The sequence below is a fragment of the Tarenaya hassleriana genome, unplaced genomic scaffold (assembly GCF_000463585.1).
Source record: "Tarenaya hassleriana unplaced genomic scaffold, ASM46358v1 Cleome3, whole genome shotgun sequence".
NCBI lineage: Eukaryota > Viridiplantae > Streptophyta > Magnoliopsida > Brassicales > Cleomaceae > Tarenaya > Tarenaya hassleriana.
In genome coordinates this window covers 3,673,809-3,695,124 of record NW_010966177.1, presented here as the reverse complement: position 1 = coordinate 3,695,124, position 21,316 = coordinate 3,673,809, and the positions used below count along the sequence as shown (strand labels likewise).

Sequence of the window (21,316 nt, the reverse complement as noted above, 5' to 3'; positions counted from 1 at the left end):
CAAAGTAGGTTGAGGTTTCCGTCTCTTAATGGGTCTTCTAGAATGCCCACGTGATACTTGATTTTTTTGGCTCAATTATTTTAGGTTACTGTAATTTAATAATTATATACATTCAATTGATTAAAATTCCGTCAAATTTAGCTTTTATTAAAAATATTTATTTTGTAAAAAAATCTTTCTATTACAATTTTTGAAAATCAATTCGGTTTGATTTTAAAATAATCATATACAATATAGTTTATGCCGAAATATTCATAACTTGAAATCGATAATTTAAAAATCGTATTGGTAGAGTTTGGAGGTGAATGATCTCCTTTAATTTACGGTTTACCCAATAGGAAAAGGGAGCACGGAAGAGAAGAATATGCAAAGTAAAAGCTTTGACGATTTGTTTGACAATTATTGGTGTTCAATTTAAAATTTTAAAATAAAAATAAAAATAAAAGATCACATTGTCAAAGGAAGACGCCCGCTCTCTCTGACCAGAGAGGCAAAGGGAGAAGCGCGTGGCGACCACGACGGTAGCTAACCTGTTCGACTAAATTCCCCAGTTGTCATAAACAAGCCAAAATCATTTCCCATCCTCTTCACATTCTCATCTACTCCCCTCTCTCTCTCTCTCTCTGAACCTTTTCACCATATTTCTCTCTGCCTTTGTTCTCAAGGTATCCTCGATCTCTGCCGTTCTTCACTCCTTTTTTTTTTTTTGGTTTCTTGATCGGTATGTTGTATGATTCGCGATTGTCTGTTCTTTTCTCGATTTCTTAGATGTTTGGTTTTGTACGATCTGATGTATTACCTGCGTTGGGATTGACTCTAGGGCATATTGTTCTCTCTTCTTTGTTTTTTGTTTGTGGGTAAAATCTGGGTTGTATTGTATATCTCTCTGTCGTTTTCATATGAAATCATCGTGTTTATTTTCATGAATTTCATTTTTTTTGGCTCTCGCCTCTGTGATTTTCCTTCTGGGTTCGTTAGACTTGATCTTATCGGTCCTTAGTTTTGATGGGCTTGTCTGTGTATGCTTCGTGTGCGTGATTGATTTAAGATTTTTGCAGTTATGATCATGCTTTATGATGATCCCAGAATAGATGGAGTGAGCTGTGATTCTTTGATTCTGTGACTTTTGATTCAGAACAAATGGAGAGAGCTGTAAATGTAAAAATTTTGTACCAAATTTTGGTATTTGTTCCCTTTTTCTTCTGGGTGCATGGTATTAGATACCAAACAAAATAATTAGGTTTTAGGTCCTTCATTGTGCCTTGTGAATTCTGTGACATATAGGTATTAAGGGATCTGGAACCGGGTAGGATGTTCTTTGAGCAGACAGCTTTTCTGAACAGATGCTTATGCTAAGTCTTTATCAATCATGGCACAGATCTTTGCGAATGATAATAATCGGTAGGATTCGGATCACATCTATGTTGGGATGCAGGAACGTGTTATTGGGTGTTAAGGTGATTTCGGGTTTGAAGTTGACCTCGGATTTTAGCGGTCTGAGGTTTAGTTTCTGTGGAGTTTTTTCGGGATTGTTTTGACACAACTTTGTGTTTCTCTGTGTGACCTTTTGTTGTGAATAGGTTTCTGTTTCGATCAACCACCGCAATGGATTATACTTTTGGAGGCCTGAATGAAGATCCTACGCCTTCTCAACTGGACATTCTCCGGTGCCCATTCTTGAGGAACATCAATGAGCCCACTAATTTCTCGTTTTCTTCATCCCTTCCTCTTCCCATGCCTGTAAGTAATCGTTTGACTTGCCACTGATCCAATTCATCAACTGCATTATCTCCTGCTAATTGACTTGTGAGTTCTGACTTTCATTTCTTCAGGTACGAACAGGGAAAGGGCCAATTTTTGAAGATGGACCTAATTTTGATATGGCCTTTAGGCTTTTCCATGGGCGTGATGGAGTAGTCCCGCTCTCGTCGGAGACAGAGAAGCCTGTGCTTTCCCCTCCTGTATTCCATCCTCTTGCTGCAAAGGCAGCAACAATTAGTCTTTCATCATTTGGACCTGGAGGACCCTTTGGTTTTGATGCATTTTCTGAGATGTGGAAAAAGCAAAAGAAAATATCAGAATCATCCAAGAAGAAGGATTCCTCTTCCAAGGTAAAAGATTATGTCCTTGCTCCGTATGTTTTTCTAGGCAGTGGGGGAAACTGAAGAAAGTTCTAAGGAAAAAGCTTATATTGACAGCTCTTTGCCCCTTAATTTCTCAGTGGAAGAAAGCTTTTCCTGCTTTCATTTAAGCATCTTAGCTTATATCTCTTGTTGCTCTTTCAGGGTGGTAACTCAAACCACGAATCTATGAGCAACGAATGGCTTCAAACAGGAAACTGCCCTATCGCAAAGTCATACCGAGCTGTCAGTGGGGTGCTACCGCTTGTTGCAAAGGTTTTGCAGCCTCCTCCAGGCATGAAACTGAGTTGCCCACCGGCAATAGTCACAGCCCGAGCGGCCCTTTCAAAGACCGCTTTCGCAAAGAACCTCAGACCGCAGCCCTTGCCAGCCAAAATACTTGTCATCGGAATGATGGGCATGGCACTGAACGTGCCTCTAGGCGTATGGAGAGAGCACACGGAAAAGTTCTCACCGTCCTGGTTTGTGGCCGTACATGCAGCTGTTCCATTCATAGCTATACTGAGGAAGTCGGTATTGATGCCGAAAACTGCAATGGCGTTTACCATAGCAGCGTCGGTGTTGGGGCAAGTGATAGGATCAAGGGCAGAGAGGCAACGGCTCAGGTCGGTGACCGAGAAGAAGAAACTGACAGTGGGAACTACTGACCTGCAAGTTGTCGGAGTTTCAGACGGAAACTGCAGCTCCAACGCCTTGAAATGGAACCCGATGTCCCTCGAAACCATTGCTAGTTCTTCGTCGGCAGCCGATGTGGTCTGCTAAATGATTTTTCCCCCTCATCGTTGAGCCAATATGCATGTTCTTTTTTTTTTTCGTTTCGGCTTTAGTATTGTAATCTTTCCATGGTTGAGAGAAACAGAATAAGAAAAGCCCTTTTGTTGTATTGAAATGTAAAAACACTGCATTTGTTGTGGTTTTGCATGTCTTTATGCATATCTAATAAAAAAAATTAATTAACACCTGAACTAAATAAAAATCGCCAAAAAAAATCGAAAATTAATATTTTTTTAATATCTAAACTAAAAAGTTCATTTTCGTTCATATATTTGTACCTATAAAAAAAGATAAGTAATACATATGCGAATTAATTCGATTAAATGTATATTATATTTCCATTACAACAGAAATTTGGAAACTTATTATAAACAACCAAACCACTATAATGTGTCATATAAAATATGTTGTGCTTGCCACGTATATTTAGATAGTAATCTTGTCAACTCAAACATAATATATACATATAAATATATCCATTTTAACCCAACCTGGGTAGTTCAACCGGTGAAACGGGGGCGCAAAGCGTCTGTCCTGCCCCGAGTTCGAATCCCAGATTGGGGAGGGAGCGCATAATTCAAAGCACATGGCTGGCTCCCGGTCCCGGGATTAGTCTGGGCCTCGGCCCAGGACACCCGGTTACCCAAAAAAAAATATATCCATTTAAATTATAAATAACACAAACAGACACACACGCACGCATATATATATATACATACATACATACATACATGTATGGGTGTCCTTTGTATTATATACTGATACAAAACATCGATGGTGTTTTATGTAAAATAATCATTTTGTACAAAGCTTTCATAAAATTGTTGACTTAAACATTTTCACGTTTTTATTAATTTAGGTATCGATAGATTTTTTTTAAAATAAAAATGAATAAATTATTAAATCACAAGAATAAAAGTAAAACATAGAATGATAAATATTATCAGAAATGTATAAAAAAGGAAAATTTTCCCCAAGAAGCATCCAAAGATTTTTCTTCTGAAATTTCTTCAAATACAACAAATACAGAGCTTGCGTCAACATTACAGAGAGAGAGAGAGAGAGAGAGAGAGAGAGAGAGAGAGAGAGAGAGAGAGAGAGGAGCCTACAACAACACAGGAACCAAACAAGTAAAAGACCAAAAAGAAACTGAGGAACCAAACAAGTAAAAGGCTAAAGAAAGAAACTGAGAATCTAAAAACAACCTTCAAGAGCTCCTCTCCTCTATTCTCATTTCCCCGTAATACAAAAACGAAACAACACTATTGTACAAAAGTCCTGCCCCAAAGCAAACAACTCTAACTCTTTTGGGGACCAAACACTATCTGCCTATATCCCCATTCCGCTTCCACGGCTCTTTACCCGCCCCGACGTTCCCGTTCCCATGCCATGCCATGTACTGCTCGGCTTTCACATAGTGCATTTTAATGGCAGCAACCGGATCTGAAACTCCCCCTGTAGGGTCTGCAGTTGTCATCCCTACCATTCCTTTTCCCGAGGCTGCCTCAAACCTATTCCGTCTCTGCACCTCGGAGAACACTCTGTCCCTCCCGAGAGAGAAGGGTTGTGTTCTATTACCGTCATGGTTCCTAAACATGTGAGAAACCAGAACCCTGTCACTACCATACGTTTCTCTCGCTGGATAAATCGAGACTCCGTTCAGGTTATGTTCATAATTCTTGGCGAGAGAATGTGATACCTGCTGCTCCTTCGCGGAAGAGGATGCAGAGTAGTTGGCAAAGGCTGCCGGGTACTTTGCCAACAAGATTGCTGAGTCGGGCAAAGATGATAACCCTGTCTGTATTCTGGTACCGTCCCAGAACCCGTAACTCCTGATTGGTACATTTTCATGCCCACTGTAATCAACTTTATCACGTCCCACATTAGCCGGCTGTCCATCTGCAGATTTCTGGACAGCAAAATTTAGGGTAGGTGGTTTACCACTTTGCTTGGAGTCAAGGCCCAAACCCTTACCTTCATTCTCATGTGGTGTAAGTATCTTGCCGAATAATTTAACATCACCATTCTTGCATGACTTATCCGTACCAGATTTCTGCTCCAGAGATAATACTTTCTGCTCATTTATCAGACCGTTACACTTCCGTAAAGAGAAACCTTGGGCAACACATTCATTACCGATTCCAGCATCTGATTTCAGATTCATCTGAACTTCACGAACCTGTCCCCAGTAAACATCAGAATCCATTTCTTTCTTTGTTGAAATACGCAATGCATGGTCACTGAGTATATGGGACGTAGGAACGTGTGGTGCTGCAACATTTTGGAGGTGGTGACATCGGCCAACAAATTCATGATCCGGCTTAGCCTTCTCAACATTAGTTGTCAAACTGACATCATTACCAGGTTTGTCGAGAGCTGCTAAAATGGCATGACCAGGTGACTCAAGCTTTACAGAAATAGTCGCCTGCTCTTGCAATGAAGGGATATGTAGCCTTCTTTGGACAGAAACTTGGGGTTGGCAATCGAAATTGTTGAAGCCCGAGAAAGAACTTGTATCTGCTTCCTGATTATTTGTTGCATTAGCATTATTCACAAGGCTATCTTGGACAAAATTACGGCCATCATGTTTTCCACATGCATCTTCGTTCAAATTAGTTATCGACATAACACTTTTATCTAGCACTGAATCCTCCTTCCTCGTCTCCATGGTGACCTTAACAATGTCACTTGCCGGTAACTCATCACTCAAAGAAGAGCAAGGTGCAAAAGATGCGACTGCACAAGAAGATGCATGGTATTGACTAGCTGAATCCATACTCTTCTCAGCATCAGTCGATAGCACAGTATCTTCCTGTGCCTGTTGATCAGGCTGAGCTTGGATCTTAACACAGTTTCCATTCACAGATTCATTGGCAACTCCATGGTGTCCCTGGTGTTTATCATCCACCCCAAACGTGTCCAGGTGAATACTTCTATCCAGAATTCCCCGTACATCCTCCACCTCAGACATATTCAGGTCAGTTTCCAATTTCACAGGGCCCAACAGACAAGCGTCCTGATTTATCTTGAAAGGAGAGCCTGATAAGTCCTCATCCCTCTTAGCATCCACAACATCATTGCAGATGGCTGAGCTAGTTCCCAAAACACAAGCATCTTCTGAGTCACTTCCATCACCATCTGCATCATCACTAACAGATGAACCAACATTTCTAGGCAAAAGTATCGAGTCCAATCCAAGACGCTTCCGAGCTTTACTAAAGAAAATCCTGCATTTTTCCCGGGACTTGGTTCTGATGCATCGCGATATGCTAGCGAAATCCTTACCATACAAAGACAAAGCATGCATAAACAAAGACCTTTCCTCATCAGTCCAATCACCAGAATCTGTTTCCCCACAGCTATCATCTGAGCATGTATCATCATTAGCAGTCTGCGTAATATCAGACACTGAACACCTCTTTCTGCTAGAATCCATTCTCTGGAACTTCCAGTCTCTGCAGATCTCCCCAGGATCAACACAACTAGTTATGCAAGAACTCATGGCCTCCGAAGACAATGAACCACAAAAACCAGCCAGGATATCAGCAGCAAAAGATTCTTTCTCAGGTAGATCAAAACTACTTGACCTTTCTATACAATCATCAGCTTGGGACATCTTTGACTCAATGCGCTTGCCCGAAGTGATCCTAACAGAAAATCTTGATCCAGAAGCAGTTTTGCAATCAGCATGAGCTGCCATAGCAGAAACTGCACCCAAAATATTGAGAGACACGGCATTCGTATCACGGTTCCACTTTTTGCTCGATGTTACCAAATAGGTATTAGCAGCACACTTCTCCTGCTTATTATTGCCACACTTTTTTATTTTCTTAAAGCAATCTGACTTGTGATTCTTGTAGTAAAACTCGATACAGTCTGCAGTGGTCTTGTGATCAAGAAAAGAAGCAATTCTTCTAAAATCCTTCCCATAGGTAGCAAACTTCTCCACAAAGATTTCTTCCTCTTCTTTGGTCCAAGGATTCATCCTAGCTCTTTCCTTTTCCACAGCACATGGATCTTCAATCAATCCATTTGTAGAGATAAACCTAGAAAAAATCTTCTCCTTATCTTCCAAAATTATTTCGGGCATTTTCAGAACATTTCTGTATGGTCTTTGTGGGGAGTTTGAAAGTATCTCACTTGTGAGGCTAACCATCTCAGGAAAGGAGATTTGGCACAAATTTCCTGTTGAGATAGGACATGAGACGGAAAAAGTAGTCAGTAATCAATAATCAACTTCGAGAAACATTACTGGTGACGGAAACACCAAGCAGACATAGGGATCCATAAAATGGACATAAAAACTAGTAACAAGTTATGTATGAAAAATGGAAAAAGTGTAACAGATTATATATCGTGCCACAGTTAGAATACTGTACCTGGTGAAGACAACCGTGAGCGACTGTGAGTACGGTTTTTTGTATAGCCTCCATTTATCATCCGCAAGCCAGAATCAACTTTTTTCTGGGATCTTGGACGGCATCTTCTCATTGATAACTGGTGCATGTCTTTTCTCCATGCATTTAGAAAGGCTTTAAACTTAATTGCCAAAACTTTCTCCTTAAATCGCATCATCCTTCTCCTAGCAGTAATTCTTTGTCTAACTAGGACACTATCTGGCGAGCCAACAATGTCAGATAAATCCAGAGCATTATCAGACCTAAAGTCTCCAGGCAATAACTTAATTAATACCTCAGATGCTTGCCTAGCAGATTCCTTATTACATAACATTATATTTTTACATTGTATATCATCTCCATCATCCGACCTGCTGCCACCAGAAGCAAGTTCGATGTTTTCACTATTTAGAGGTGCATTGACGTCATCATTACCAGCTAAACAGGATTCATTACAAGAGAGCAGTAGATCTTGAGACTGGTTTTTGATGGAATTCCCAGAATCTTCAACAAAAAACTCAAATTTTGAGACAAGCAAGCTGTTTGCCAAGGATAAAGGTTCAAGTAACTTGGATGTTGCAGTTCCTGGACTATCAAGATCTTCAGCCTTACCATTAGCAGGATGCTCTTCCAAACCACTGCAACCTGTTGGTGTTTTATCCACTACTTCATCAGCAGAGCAAGTGAGTTGCAAAGGAGCAGGTCGAAGGATGAAAGTAGAAACAGCTTCTAGCTCCTTAGATAAATTTGTATTGACATCAACAGCTAGCGAGCTTGATGAAGCTGGGCAAAGGCTGAAATCGCCAGATTCTGATTTTATCCTTTTAAGTTCATTCTCAAGCAAATCAATTTCAGACTCAGCCACCTCCAATGTCTTTAAAACATCACCTTTCCAGAAAAGCAATCTGCTCATTGCAGTAGAGCTCGCGAAGCAACAATCTACTGAACCAGGATCAGCCAAGTGAAGCAACCAATTCAAAGAAGAAGACAAATTAGCCATTGAAACGTCATCCAAATTTTCTAAGTTGAAAGAGAAACCCTCAAGTTGGTTCCAAACTCCCAGACTAGGTAAACCAGACATGTTATTGGGCTCACTGTTAGCATTAGCTGCCTTTCTATACAAGTTGTCATCTGCACCTGAAATGATTTAAAAGTAATTTTATTAATTATTTATAATGACATATGTGTGTGTGTGTGTGTGTGAATAAGATGGCAAAACGAGAAACAAATGAAAAAGTGCTTTATCAAAATTTATTGCCATGTTATGTCACTGATAATGCATAAGACGCCCTACTCATGCTTACACAGGAAAAGAGGGATGAAATGGGACTAACATAAGAATAACGGCAATCAAACAAAATGATAGCAAGGCCTATCTTCTATTGTAATAGAAATAAAAGATTACCGCAATCATAGAAACCTGATAGCCAGGCCAAAAAATAAAAAATAAAAAGGTAATTACTTGGTGAGGAACTGCAAGCAATAGAGGAAGGAGTTGCCGGAGATGCACAGTCTGTAAATCCCAGAATTCTGGGGCTCTTATCAACCAAACTTGAAACAAGCGAAGGTGCAGCTTCTGAACTATTAGTGGATAATGTAGGTCCATCCTTCTGTACATTCACATCAGGACCATCAACTTTTCGTTTCTCATACTTAGCCAGTCCCTCACCCCAACCAAGTCGAGGTTTCTTTCTGGAAATAGCCTCATCTGATGAAACGGCAGATGCTACACATGGAGTAGCATTTCCAGGAGGTGACTGAAGAAGAGTGGCACTACTACGCAGATTCTCATCCTTCATCTCACTAGAATCTACAGCCCCTAAACTTTTTGAACTGCTCGAATTGCTAAACCCTGAACTTCTTGAACACAAACTTCCAGAACGGGTCCATTTCAAAGGCTTCCAGTCCACTGAGCTCAGAGATGTTTCTAACTCACACTTTTGTCCTGCGTTCAATCCATTGTTGCCACTGACTTTGTTATCTTGCTTGTCTCTGAATTGATCCCATGTTTTCATTGTGTCAGACTGAGAGGCAGGACAAGGAGGTATGTTCTCGGCCAATCTTTGATCAGTGATCATATCAAAAGGTCTGCCAAATGCATTTGTTGCACCGTTATTTGCAACCCAAGCATGGGGTTTCCAGTCTCTCTGCACAAAAGAACCCCTATTATCCCTAATGTTTCGGCAGTGCCTAAAATCTCCTCGTGAGACTGATGACTGATATGTCACATTCCCAAATGTCCGGCCACCTGAACGAGAGGCTGCACACCCATGACTAGATGTTTCTTCAAACTGTTCCCAGCTGCCCTGCTTACCACTATCTGGACATAACACAAGAAACCACAATTTCGAGGAGAATCTTAGGGACATTCGCACAAGCACATAATCTCAATCAGCATGCATGATATTCTAAGAAACTATTGCAAAGTCCAGTATAACTTTGATTGAATAAAAAAGCTACAGACAGATAGAAAAATAAAAGTTTCCTGCTTCCGCAATATCTATAGAATCCTCAGATCTATGAACATCTACAGGAACCCATTCCCATTTCATATCAGACCAAACATAAACCTATGTCTAGTTGCCCATATTGGACAGCAAGTAGATGATTGAAACGGTAATGGAGAAAAGTAAGAGGAACCCAAAGCTTTTAAGGAACTTACAAGGAGGTCTACGGAAATCGGGAGATCCCCAACGAGGGAAGTCACGTGACCCGTAATGAGGTGAATACGACGCTGCGGATGAGTTTCTCCATCTAGGGTTGGAACCGAACGACTCAGGCCTCTCGTGCTTCTTCTCCCTGAAGTCGTCCTTCCGATCCCAAGGCAGTGATTCAGGCGGCATCAAACTTTTCAATCCAATCACGTGGGCATCCCCAACGCGCTCCGGGTACAAAAACCCAGTTGGCCCTATGCCCAATGCTTTCTCCCAAATCCAGATACAGCCGCCAGTCAAATTCACCTCCTCTATGAGTAAAAAAAACCCAACGAATCGCTAAAACCAGAGCCAATCCTTCGGAAATAAACTAAGAAAACTAAATAAGAGAGATTTCGAATCCTAGGTTTTCACCAACTCATACGCAATCAACGCCGCGACAATTCTGTGGTGCTCAACGATGTAGAAACCACGAAAAAACAGAAGAATCTAAAGGAAACCGTCGTCGGAACCTACGACGGCCAGAGCAGTGACAGATCTGAGTCAGTTCGCCAGGATCGAAGAAGATAACCCACGGAAATAAGCAGAACGACTATCGGCGGAAGAGGATCGATGATCGGCGTATTGGAATTTTCCTTCTCAAGGTAAAAGGGAAAAGAGAGAGATTTTCTAGCGTTTTCTCGGTCTTAGACTCTTAGGGTTGTTTGCAGGGAAATCTGCTACTGCGAGCCAAGGTGAGACGATAAGGAACAAGGGGAACCCAGAGAGAGAATGACGAGGAGAGAGAATGGAGACTTATTCCGGACCTCAACGGCTCATTGAACTATATTTCGATCCAACTTTCGCGTCCGAGAAAAAGCAATAATTTTTCCATTTTTGTTATACAGAAATATGATATAATATTGAAATTATATATATGTCTTATCTGTACTTTTTCGACAATTTGCCTTTGCCTTTTTATTTCCCCACCTAGTGTCTCTTTTTACTTCGGATCCGAAATTGCCCTTAGTTTCTGTGATATTTACAACGAGTCGGCTAAAAATGACGTCATTTAATTTTATTTGACGAAAAATAAATTAGCGAAGGTAGTATTCGGACAGGAATTTTAAGGACAATATTTTTAAATGGCAGAAAAATGAATAATTTAAAGGTTTTGTTGCTGGTTTCTGAAAACCACTCTTTGACTTTATTGGTTTTTTCTTTTCCTGTAAGGAAAAAATCCTTCCCATCCTTTGAATATTTTTTTTGGCTAACCAAGAGGTATCCATGATTCCGTCCACTGGATTCGTACTCAACATTTAATCATGTAATTAATTATTTTTTTTATATATATAATTAAACCGATCATCTTGAATACATGATGTTTTACGACTCGACCACCTCATACGTCTACTCTGTTCTTTGAATATTATTTTCGATATAACCAAATTTTGTGTCGTAAATGAAAAATTTACTAAATTAATTAATTGTGATTAGTTAAGAAATAAGTATATAATTTATATTTTTAATAAAGATAATAACAACTAATTCTTAATATTACTATGATTTCTAAATCTTTTTTTTTAGATCTTTTTCTAAATTTCTATTATAAAAAATCATTTATAAAAAGGTCAATGCGTGTGATATATACCAAGAAAAAAAAACTTTGTAAATTATTTTTTTATCTAAATTCAAAGACTACTTCAAGCAAGATTAAAAATCTAAATCAAAATATAGAATTGTACTTGATATTTATATTAGAGACAAATATAAAAGCTAAAGAAATTTGGATAGATTCAAACTGATTGATGGCGAAGGAATTATGGAGGAGAAATTAAAACATTGATTATTGCTTTAGAGGAAGAAAATCAAATTCTGTACATTAACTAGAATATTACAGAAAAGTGTAAAAGTGTGAATCCAGAGAAAATTGTATGTAATATACAGAACACGCTTTCAGTCCAACTATATCAACCATAAATCAAAAAATATCTTTATTATAATTAAATTGCATCTTTCCTCCTCAACAGTTTAGAAAATACGAATTTGTTATACTATGGAGATATTAAATTTCATTGCCATAAGATTTTATTTATGTAATGGTAAGAACTAAGAAGTATTAAACAAATAAATTTACCGTGTTCCGTATTTGTAATGAATTTGCAATGAAATTCGTGTGTGTTTTCGATGTTTTAAAATTGTTTTTGTTGAAAAACATTATAAATTTATTGAGCGACCAAATTGCCTTGTGGAAACATGTAAGGGTATGCATAAGAAACGTTTTTCAATCTATTGGGTTTGAGTTCAATGTTGGTAGATGTCGATGTGCATATTCAGAAATATGTAAAAGGGTATTACGCATAACAGCATTCATCATCGTCGGCCCCCTAACACTCAAATTCAGCTAATATTTTTGTTTAATTCCACAATCAGAAAATATTACACTTGATTGCACTTGTGATAATAGTCCTCGGGGAACAAATTTTATATTTTTTATTAAGGTTAATGATTATTAATTAACGTGATAATGATACGGTCAGTCAATGGCGTTTTTTGACATGTTGCAAAATGAAATAAAATCATACCATCATCATTTAATAGGACAAATTTATGATAATGGATCAGTTCAGTGCTTCCTTGCCTGTTCTCCCACAAAGACTGCGCTGAAAGCGTGCCACGTGGACCAATAGTTCTCCTCCATCTTTTGGTTTTGACAACAATAGATCGAGTAACGTTTCCAACTGTTTCGGAGTATCCTTCGTCTTCACATTCACATGTCCACTCGGTCGTGAGTTCGGTGAATTTAGATTATACAATATATATATATATATTGTTAACTTACAGCGAGTTTTTACCCAAAAAAAAAGGTATTGAACTTTCAGCGAGTTGCAGTGTTGCACGTTCTCTGGGGGAATACGCCATGTGCAAGTGCCGGGCCTACCATCTGTTCGGTCAATTGCCCAAGTGAGAGATTCAGGCGTTGCCGGTGCTGAAACATGATGATTTTCTTCTTGATTATCTACCATTTCTTTTAACCCAAATCTGAGTTCTTAATTGTATAAAAATGCCCACATGATTGTCTTATTCCAGCTTATTTTGTTTTTGCATGGATTTTGATGCTTTCGGCTACACAGCTATTCACATCCCATCTCCACAGCTCATCAATCATACTGTTTTGGTAACATGTACGGAGTATTTTTCCCACTGAAACCTGTATAAAGCTTGAAACTTTCTGCCCATTCTCACTCTTACCTGGTCAAGGTAAATCTCTACCTAAACCTCGTCACTTTTTGGGATCTGGGTTTCCCTCTTCACATCTGATCTTTCTGTAATATGCTCTGAATCTGCAGCATAAAGCTCTCTCTTTCAGATTGTTGTCTGTGAATCTTCTCTGGTCGTCTCTTGGGTATTTGCTCTTTTAATCTTGAATTGTTCCTATAGAGAAATTAATCTTCTCTGCAAATCTTTTCCTAGGCTTTAGCTTCTGGGTTTTGATTGAAACCTCTTGGTTCATGGATCGGTTCCTTCTTGTTCTTGCTTTTATTTCTCCCCTTTTGCTCTGTTCTTGTTTTGCATCTTATTTGGAAGATCAAAAGAGAGACAGAATCAGAGAGTTACCTGGGCAACCACGAAATGTTAGTTTCTCTCAGTATTCAGGGTATGTCACAGTGAATGAACAAAGAGGAAGGGCCTTATTCTATTGGCTGACTGAGTCACCAGTGAACCGAGTGCCCAAGGCAAGGCCTCTGGTTCTGTGGCTCAATGGAGGTCCTGGTTGCTCTTCAGTTGCTTATGGTGCAGCGGAAGAGATTGGACCGTTTCGTATTAGGCCTGATGGGAAGAGCCTTTATTTGAATCCTTATGCTTGGAATAAATGTAGGTTGATTGAAATGTACATTGTTAGTACACTTGGTTTGTGGATTTGACAATTTGGTTTATGTTCGCGTTTTCTCAATGTTTTTTTCCCAGTGGCAAACCTGCTTTTCCTTGAGTCTCCAGCTGGAGTCGGTTTCTCGTATACAAATACCACTTCAGATCTGTACACGACGGGTGATGAGAGAACTGGTAATATGAATCTTGATTTTGATCTTTGAATCCGATTCTGATACATGTGAATGTGATCTCTAAATCTTGATGTTTCGAGCTATGAGTTTATTATGTATTTGACACGTTTATGATTTTCGTGTTCTTTTGCTTCGTTGATGTCTTTGATATGCAGCCGAAGATGCATACACGTTTCTTGTCAAGTGGTTTGAAAGGTTTCCGCAATACAAGCACAGGGATCTTTACATTGTGGGAGAAAGCTATGCAGGTTCATGTTGCTTCTTATCTCTGATCATTTCATGTTTCAGTGGATGCTTAATCTCACAAGAGTTTAATCCTTTCCTGTCTGAATTATCTGGCAGGCCACTTTGTTCCTCAGTTGTCTAAACTTGTCTACGAAAGAAATAAGGGCATCAGCAATCCGGTTCTAAACTTGAAAGGTTTTATGGTAAGAACGACATCGTAAGGTTTTTTTTCTAGCATCAAAGCTTTTGCGAGATTGTTTTCATGGGCAATCTTTTAAGCTTTAATTGTCAGGTGGGAAATGCTGTTACAGACGACTACCATGATTTTGTCGGCACATTTGAATATTGGTGGTCGCATGGTCTGATATCTGATTCCACTTATCGCAAACTAAGGATTGCGTGCTACTCTGTACCATCTCAGCATCCTTCATTGCAATGCATGGAAGCCCTTAGAACTGCAGAACTTGAACAAGGAAACATCGATCCCTATAGCATTTTCACTCGGCCTTGCAATAATACCGTAACACTCAAGCGCTTCTTAATGGGTCGATATGTACGTTAATATCAATTTTGATGTTCCTTTTTTTCTTTTTTTTCGAATCCTCCAAGGATTTGTTATTGTTTTACTTTTCCATACAATGAACTCTTTTGCTGGCTGAAGTTATTGTCTTGTTCTTGAAACTCAGCCATGGATGTCTCGAGCCTATGATCCTTGCACGGAGAGATATTCTAATTCGTACTTCAACCGTCCAAATGTTCAGAAGGCTCTCCATGCTAACGTTACTAGGTTGCCTTACCCGTGGAAAGCGTGCAGGTAATCAAGTTTGCACAATCTTTGTTAGATCCTCTCCATGTTTTTTTGGTTCTGGTTGAAATTAGAGTTTCTTTCTCTTGCAGTGACATTGTAGGAAGCTATTGGACAGATTCTCCGGTTTCTATGCTCCCTATATACAAGGAACTGATTGCTGCTGGTGTCAAAATCTGGGTTTTCAGGTACCGATTTCTCTTGATTTTCTTTGTTTCTGTTATATGGCGTCTGTAACATTTTAGAATTACTTGGAAATGCCACCATTTATATAAGCTGTCTGCATTTGGCTGCGGAAATTCCTGATTCGGGAACGAACTCTCGCTTAGTTTCTGTTTCGATGTCCCCTTAGGAGCCAGTGATGCATAGGCATTGGTGAATGAGAGTATTAAACATTATACAGTTTCAAGTTAATCAGATCTTCTCTTTTAATGCAAAGTCATCCAATATCTTCTCTGATGAAAAGTTTGTCTGCATGGATTTGGTAATCAGATTGCTGCATTTGGTTTCTAGATCATATGGCATTGATTGTCTTTCTGTAAAATTTTATCAAAGTTTAACAGAATTTGACCGGCGATTAGTTGCATCTCTGAATCGACAGAGCCAGATGCTGCAGAATAAAGTGCTCATGTTGTTAGTTTCCTTAGAATCTAATACATACAGAGGATGAATTCCACATGCCGTGTTATTTTCACGAATGTGAAAAAGAGTATATGACTGCAACCCGAACCCGCTTCATATTGTGCAGCGGAGATACTGATGCGGTGGTTCCCGTAACCGCAACCCGCTACTCTATAAATGCACTTAAGCTGCCAACCATCACCAACTGGTACCCTTGGTATGATCAAGGAAAGGTATAAACTTCTTCTTCTCCTTTCAATGCAGCATTCGGGAAAAAAACCCTCGGTTACTGCTCATCTTAACTGACCAACCTTCTTGATTTCGACGATCATTTTCAGGTGGGGGGTTGGAGCCAAGTGTACAAAGGGCTAACATTCGTGAGCGTGGCCGGTGCAGGGCATGAGGTCCCGCTACACCGCCCTCGTCAAGCCTTCATTCTTTTCAGATCTTTCCTCGAGGATAAACCGATGCCAGTGAACTGATCCATGGCAGATACAAACAAAAAAGGGAAGCCATAGTCCTTACAATATTCATTCTTCTCAATGAATAAGGAAAAGTTTCATGAAAGCGTTTGCGTATGGATTCTGCATTCATTCATTCCCCCGTCAACATGTAGTAATGTTGTGATTCTACAAATATTCAGATTTTTTTTCTTTCTTTCTTCTGTATTATTTATATTTTGAATCCATATTCGACGGTTTTGTATTGTATCTCTGTATGTCACTGTTTATATTTCTTTTGGGGTTACTTTTTAATAATAACTCTACCTGTTTGGTTCACTATTGACATGTTAATCGAAAAAAAAATATTTATATTTGAAGGAGAAAAAAGTCTTGAAATCCACAAAATCGATTATAAAGCCTCGATCCGGATTCTATAAACTGGAAACTGAAAATTTCTCCCAAAAAAAAAAAAACCAACAACTCCTAAAAAATCTTAGAAAAAATAATTAGACAAAACAAATACACCAAATATTCTAATCGACCCGATAAAACCATTGACAATTTTTTGAACAAATATAACATCATAATGGAACGGATTTCGGGTTTGATTGAAAATTATCTCGGGCATTCGACTTTCGGGTAATCGGCTAAACGAATCCGAAATCGGACAAAATAAACTGTCAGATCCTAAATATTCGAATTTGAGATAATCCAATATTTCGAATACCCTCCCATTACCCACAAGGAGCCAAATATTTTGTAGAAGTTATCCCAACGAATTAATTAATTGATATTTGGATCAAATTGTGAAGAATCCATGCCCTAGATTATTATTAGACTTTACTTTAAAAATCGAAACCCAACTCCCGAAAGAAATACCCGATTACTATTTGGAAAGATAGCGTGAATCTTGGAATCTCAGTCCAAGGAATTTAGCTTGTTCGTCTATAGATATAGATTCAGATCTATATATATGTATATATATACACACATGTACGCACGAAGCTCCTCAGTCCCCGAAACCCTAACGAGAATATGGCGAAAGCTACAGAACAAGTTTCGTCCTCAGTAGCCAATGTCCGACTCTTCACATGGAATTGCATACTCCACGACGCCACATATCGAATGCAAAAAGATGATACAGTTATCCTCGCGTTCAGGATGAATGATCATGATCATGATCGTGATGATCCCGCAAACGAAGAACCGTCATCATCATCATCATCATCATCGGGAGTAGCCGATTCCTTTGAAACTTACGTCACAGACTTCGCAAATTTCTCAGATTACGACAGGGTATTCGCCGTGATCAAACTCGCTTTACGATCAAAGGCTTCGTTCCGTGGCAAAACTCTTCACGAGCTGACGTGTCAGATTTTCCAACACCTGAGCTGCAATTTCCATGTCAGTTGCCTGAGATTTGAGGAGTCAACTTCTCCTCTCGTTGTCTTGGTCGACATCAACCGGAGATTCCAAGAAGGGCAAGAGCTATGTTCCAGTTCTTGTTTTTCACAAGACCAAGGTATAGCAATAGCAATACAACACTTAACACTAGTGTCGTGTTAGGGTTTTATTACCCACAGCAATTTAGGGTTTGAGAGTAAGCATTACTTTTCAAAGAATTACAAAAAAAAAGGTGTTATTTTGGCAAATCTTTTAAAATTTTGGGTATGATAACTAATCTAACACCATCTATTTCTCTTTTTTGTCGTTATAAAAATGTGTTATTTGATTTGACGATTTAGGGTATGATCTATGATCCAATACGACCGAATGGTTTTTGGTTGAGAATGGTAGACGTGTCGTTATCTCAAATCCTAACGTTGGGGAAGATATGTGCAATTTAATTATGGTATAAAGGTGATCTCCACGCCTTGGAATATATAGTTAGAATGTAGTTAGATCAAAGGTTCGGGGAACTTCATCTAAATCTAACACAATGCATCTATTTTTCTATGCTTATCACGCAGACCACATCGTAAAGAGTCTAAGAGAGTCCCTAAAGGCTAGAAAGATTTTCGCAAAGGGAATCAAATCATCCGAATTGGAAGAAGTGCGGTCCGAGACGATTTCGGAGATAATAGTCGGACATCGGAACGAAGAAGAAGGAGATTCGTGCAGCATATGCCTGGAAGGATATCCAAAGGAAGGGCAAGTAGCGTTTAGGACAGTTTGCAATCACATATTCCACGGAGATTGCATCATGCGGTCGTGTATGAGCCGCAGGGGTACCTGCCCTCTGTGTCGAGCGACGTTGCCCATCGTTTGCGTTTTTCATGGCTTCAAATTCACTCACGAAGATCTTGATTTGCTTTATCTTCAATGATTCACGGTGGGAACTGTGATGTCCAAAAGTGCAATGGAGAAGAAGCCCGAGAGAGAAGTCTCAATCTGAAATTTTCATTGTTTGAAATCAATTTAGGGTTCATAGAAAGCGGCTTGTTTCATTGAAATTCGATTTTAATGAACCGGTTCGGGTTTCCGGTTCGTTCAAAACCAAATTTTTATTTTTTGTCGACGTGACACTTTATTTATTTACTCACTTGATTTAATATGATTTTGAATAGTTCAGATATTATTTTTTGTACACTTTAAATCGTTTAATGTTTTTTTTTTCAAGAAAGGTTTACATTTTGATTGTCATAATTGAAAAAATTGAGATTTTTTTTTATTTTCTAATAATAATATTTTGTTTTCGATAAAATAAAAAATATTAGACAATAAAAATATATATTACGATAACTTTATTCAATAACGATAAGAAAGGAAACATAGTTTTCCTTTAACTCAAGTTCGAATTTTCGTTTAGAAAAAATATTTCCATGGATTTCTTCGATATTTTGGAAGATATAGTTGGATAAAAAAGCCGATCATATTTCAAAAACCTAAATATTCAGATCGGCTTAGGCCACAAGCAGATATGTGGACCCATCGTCCCAAAAAAAAAAAAAGCATATCTCAGAAAGAAGATGCAACGATCGACTTATTATTATTCTTTGCTTGCTTGGCTTACCCCATTTCCTTCTCATATTATTCTCCACTATCCTTTTGGAGCCCATATGCAATTATGCACTCAGATATTTATTATACAAAATAGAAATGGGAATATAAAAACGTATGAAATCGAATGTTTTTTTTTTTGTAATAACTTCAACGTAAAGAACTACATGGCTTTGTATAGTATTTTTTTTAGATTGAATAAACTACGTTCGACATCAAAAGTTTCGTTAAATAATGATAAAAAAAAAAAGATTAATATGTTAGCCCGACCGAATTGATTCAGATTCGATCTGTCATAAAAAAACCAAAAAAAAATGCAAGATCGTAACTGATTAATACGCTATTTAGCATAATTCACTGACTGATGAGTTGAATAATAAGTTTATGTCTCTTGATACATATAGGTCGTAAATTATCTAATGATAAGAGAATATGCAAATTATATTCTTATTTCAAATTCAAATTCAAACGTGGAGACAAATATTTATTCGAATTTTTCGTTTCTTTTGATGGATATAGTTAGAGTAAAGAGCATAGATGAATTCTTGCATTATTAAAAAACTATTCAAAGTTACGAATCGAAAAACAAAACTCGAAGAGATGGTCCAATCGTCCGCTTTCTATTATTTATTATTTTTTCTTTTTTAATTCTCCTCATGCAATTCTTTAAAACCCTTAAGACACGGAAAAAACTAAGCCCCGGATGGCCAAAAGCAATCCATTGAGTCTAAATCTCTCGCCTTAAATAATTCCAAGTGGAATAGGGGAAAAGTGGTTTTAGGTAATAAAGCCGACGATCCATATTGCAAGAAAGGAAGCAAAAGCTATATATTCATATATATATATATATATATATATATATATATATATATATATATATATATAAGAGAGAATATAATATATGTAGATAAAGACGCATCTTTCCTTAGTCTAGTTTCTTGATGTCTCTAGTTCATATCTTGTATCCTCGCGTCTACTTGGTTGGTATATAGCTTCTTTATGTTCTTGGCATAGTTTCTTGATCGTCGCCACTAGAACTCTCCGGAGTTTGCAAGAAATTACCGAACACCGAATCGAACCTACGGAGATATATATGTACCGATTCAGCAACACAGTGATCGGCGTCCTGAACCTCCTGACGTTGCTGGCCTCCATTCCGATCATAGGGACGGGTCTATGGATGGCGAGAAGCAGCACGACGTGCGAGAACTTCCTCCAGACGCCTCTCCTCGTCGTGGGGTTCATCATACTGATCGTGTCTCTCGCGGGTTTCATAGGGGCGTGCTTCAACGTGGCGTGGGCCCTGTGGGTGTACCTCGTGGTCATGATCTTCCTCATCGCGGCCCTGATGGGCCTGACGGTGTTCGGACTGGTCGTGACGGGCCAAGGCGGCGGACGAGAGGTGACTGGGAGGGCGTACAAAGAGTACAGGATCCAAGACTATCACCCAGTGAGAGATCCTGAGTATTGGGACACTGTCAGGAGCTGTATCTTGGGGTCCAAGACATGCGCCAAGATTGCTTCTTGGACCACGCTCGACTATTTCCAACGTGACATGAGTCCGGTTCAGGTACGTATACTTGACCTTGTTCTAGTTATGTTCTAAACTTTGCAAAACCGACAGTGTTTAGTTTATGTAAATATAATCGCTTAGATTAGGAAGATATTATCAGTTAAATACAAATTGCTTGTTTATACCATATTGTACAACAAACAGGTCACCGGTTTGGCTCGGTCCGATCCGAATCATTACAATATCAAAACTTTTTAGTCGATTGTGCTCACAAATAAAAAATAATTTTTTTAAAAAACTAATAAATATAATAAAAAAAAAAAAATTGCAACCCGCGAGCCAACTCTGGATCGCGAGGAGCTGGTTCGCGTTTAAACGAGACAAGAAAACCTCCCACTCGATTCGCCTGAAAATGAACCGGTCGTGAGCTTGGGTCACGAGCGATGAGTCGTTTTACAGCCCTAACGAAGAGAAAAACGTGCGGATGCAGTCGGGGTGCTGTAAGCCACCGACGGCGTGCGCGTACGAGACGGGAGTGGTGGTGGCGGGCGACCAGGATTGCTACAGGTGGAACATGGGGGCGGGAATGCTGTGTTACGAGTGCGAGTCGTGCAAGGCTGGGGTCCTGGAGGAGATACGGAGGGACTGGAGAAAGTTGTCGGTGGTGGACATCCTCGTCCTCGTCCTCCTCATCGCCGTC

The 21,316-nt window shown here is 39.1% G+C and overlaps 4 protein-coding genes across 8 annotated transcripts in view; 3 read left to right on the top strand and 1 right to left on the bottom strand.

Annotated features, from left to right (window-relative positions):
* The first annotated feature begins 488 nt into the window (after window positions 1-488).
* On the top strand, window positions 489-3,098 carry LOC104819149. Of its 2 annotated transcripts, XM_010549080.2 has the most exons (5): window positions 489-665; window positions 1,379-1,457; window positions 1,581-1,740; window positions 1,833-2,111; window positions 2,286-3,098. In XM_010549080.2, the coding sequence occupies exons 3-5, from the start codon at window positions 1,606-1,608 to the stop codon at window positions 2,901-2,903; spliced, it is 1,032 nt and encodes a 343-aa protein (XP_010547382.1). In that variant the 5' UTR covers window positions 489-665; window positions 1,379-1,457; window positions 1,581-1,605; the 3' UTR covers window positions 2,904-3,098. The 2 variants fall into 2 exon arrangements, with proteins under 2 accessions (XP_010547382.1, XP_010547381.1); XM_010549079.2 differs by lacking the exon at window positions 1,379-1,457.
* A 793-nt stretch (window positions 3,099-3,891) lies between these two features.
* On the bottom strand, window positions 3,892-10,754 carry LOC104819148. Of its 2 annotated transcripts, XM_010549078.2 has the most exons (5): window positions 9,975-10,754; window positions 8,775-9,632; window positions 7,295-8,449; window positions 4,615-7,100; window positions 3,892-4,504 (listed from the first exon to the last, which is right to left on the bottom strand). In XM_010549078.2, the coding sequence occupies exons 1-5, from the start codon at window positions 10,153-10,155 to the stop codon at window positions 4,496-4,498; spliced, it is 4,689 nt and encodes a 1,562-aa protein (XP_010547380.1). In that variant the 5' UTR covers window positions 10,156-10,754; the 3' UTR covers window positions 3,892-4,495. The 2 variants fall into 2 exon arrangements, with proteins under 2 accessions (XP_010547380.1, XP_010547379.1); XM_010549077.2 differs by having other exon boundaries at window positions 3,892-7,100; window positions 9,975-10,753.
* A 1,968-nt stretch (window positions 10,755-12,722) lies between these two features.
* Window positions 12,723-16,439, top strand: LOC104819147 (serine carboxypeptidase-like 27). Of its 3 annotated transcripts, XM_010549076.2 has the most exons (11): window positions 12,723-12,931; window positions 13,080-13,206; window positions 13,296-13,821; window positions 13,915-14,010; window positions 14,165-14,257; window positions 14,352-14,437; window positions 14,527-14,787; window positions 14,921-15,048; window positions 15,132-15,227; window positions 15,788-15,893; window positions 15,999-16,439. In XM_010549076.2, exons 3-11 carry the CDS (start codon window positions 13,458-13,460, stop codon window positions 16,140-16,142), a joined length of 1,374 nt encoding a protein of 457 aa, XP_010547378.1. In that variant the 5' UTR covers window positions 12,723-12,931; window positions 13,080-13,206; window positions 13,296-13,457; the 3' UTR covers window positions 16,143-16,439. The 3 variants fall into 3 exon arrangements, with proteins under 3 accessions (XP_010547378.1, XP_010547377.1, XP_010547376.1); XM_010549075.2 differs by having other exon boundaries at window positions 12,723-12,909; window positions 13,080-13,821; XM_010549074.2 differs by having other exon boundaries at window positions 13,080-13,821.
* A 3,577-nt stretch (window positions 16,440-20,016) lies between these two features.
* LOC104819146 (tetraspanin-6) overlaps window positions 20,017-21,316 on the top strand; it is a 2,628-nt gene continuing 1,328 nt past the window's right edge. Inside the window, exons 1-2 of the mRNA XM_010549072.1 lie at window positions 20,017-20,673; window positions 21,107-21,315. Coding sequence (XP_010547374.1) covers window positions 20,197-20,673; window positions 21,107-21,315 — 686 coding nt within the window. The 5' untranslated portion in view covers window positions 20,017-20,196. The remainder of the gene's footprint in view (window positions 20,674-21,106; window position 21,316) is intronic.

What these genes read in the sequence shown, in the direction of transcription:
- LOC104819148 (XM_010549077.2), bottom strand. Translation starts at nt 10,155, where the DNA reads ATGCCGCCTGAATCACTGCCTTGGGATCGGAAGGACGACTTCAGGGAG. An exon ending in CGATTTCCGTAGACCTCCTT is followed by an intron (nt 9,633 to 9,974) that starts GTAAGTTCCTTA and finishes TGTTATGTCCAG; the next exon opens with ATAGTGGTAAGCAGGGCAGC. An exon ending in CTCACGGTTGTCTTCACCAG is followed by an intron (nt 7,101 to 7,294) that starts GTACAGTATTCT and finishes CTATCTCAACAG; the next exon opens with GAAATTTGTGCCAAATCTCC.
- LOC104819149 (XM_010549079.2), top strand. Translation starts at nt 1,606, where the DNA reads ATGGATTATACTTTTGGAGGCCTGAATGAAGATCCTACGCCTTCTCAA. An exon ending in CCCTTCCTCTTCCCATGCCT is followed by an intron (nt 1,741 to 1,832) that starts GTAAGTAATCGT and finishes TCATTTCTTCAG; the next exon opens with GTACGAACAGGGAAAGGGCC. An exon ending in AGAAGGATTCCTCTTCCAAG is followed by an intron (nt 2,112 to 2,285) that starts GTAAAAGATTAT and finishes TTGCTCTTTCAG; the next exon opens with GGTGGTAACTCAAACCACGA.
- LOC104819147 (XM_010549075.2), top strand. Translation starts at nt 13,458, where the DNA reads ATGGATCGGTTCCTTCTTGTTCTTGCTTTTATTTCTCCCCTTTTGCTC. An exon ending in TAAACTTGAAAGGTTTTATG is followed by an intron (nt 14,438 to 14,526) that starts GTAAGAACGACA and finishes TTTAATTGTCAG; the next exon opens with GTGGGAAATGCTGTTACAGA. An exon ending in TACCCGTGGAAAGCGTGCAG is followed by an intron (nt 15,049 to 15,131) that starts GTAATCAAGTTT and finishes TTTCTCTTGCAG; the next exon opens with TGACATTGTAGGAAGCTATT.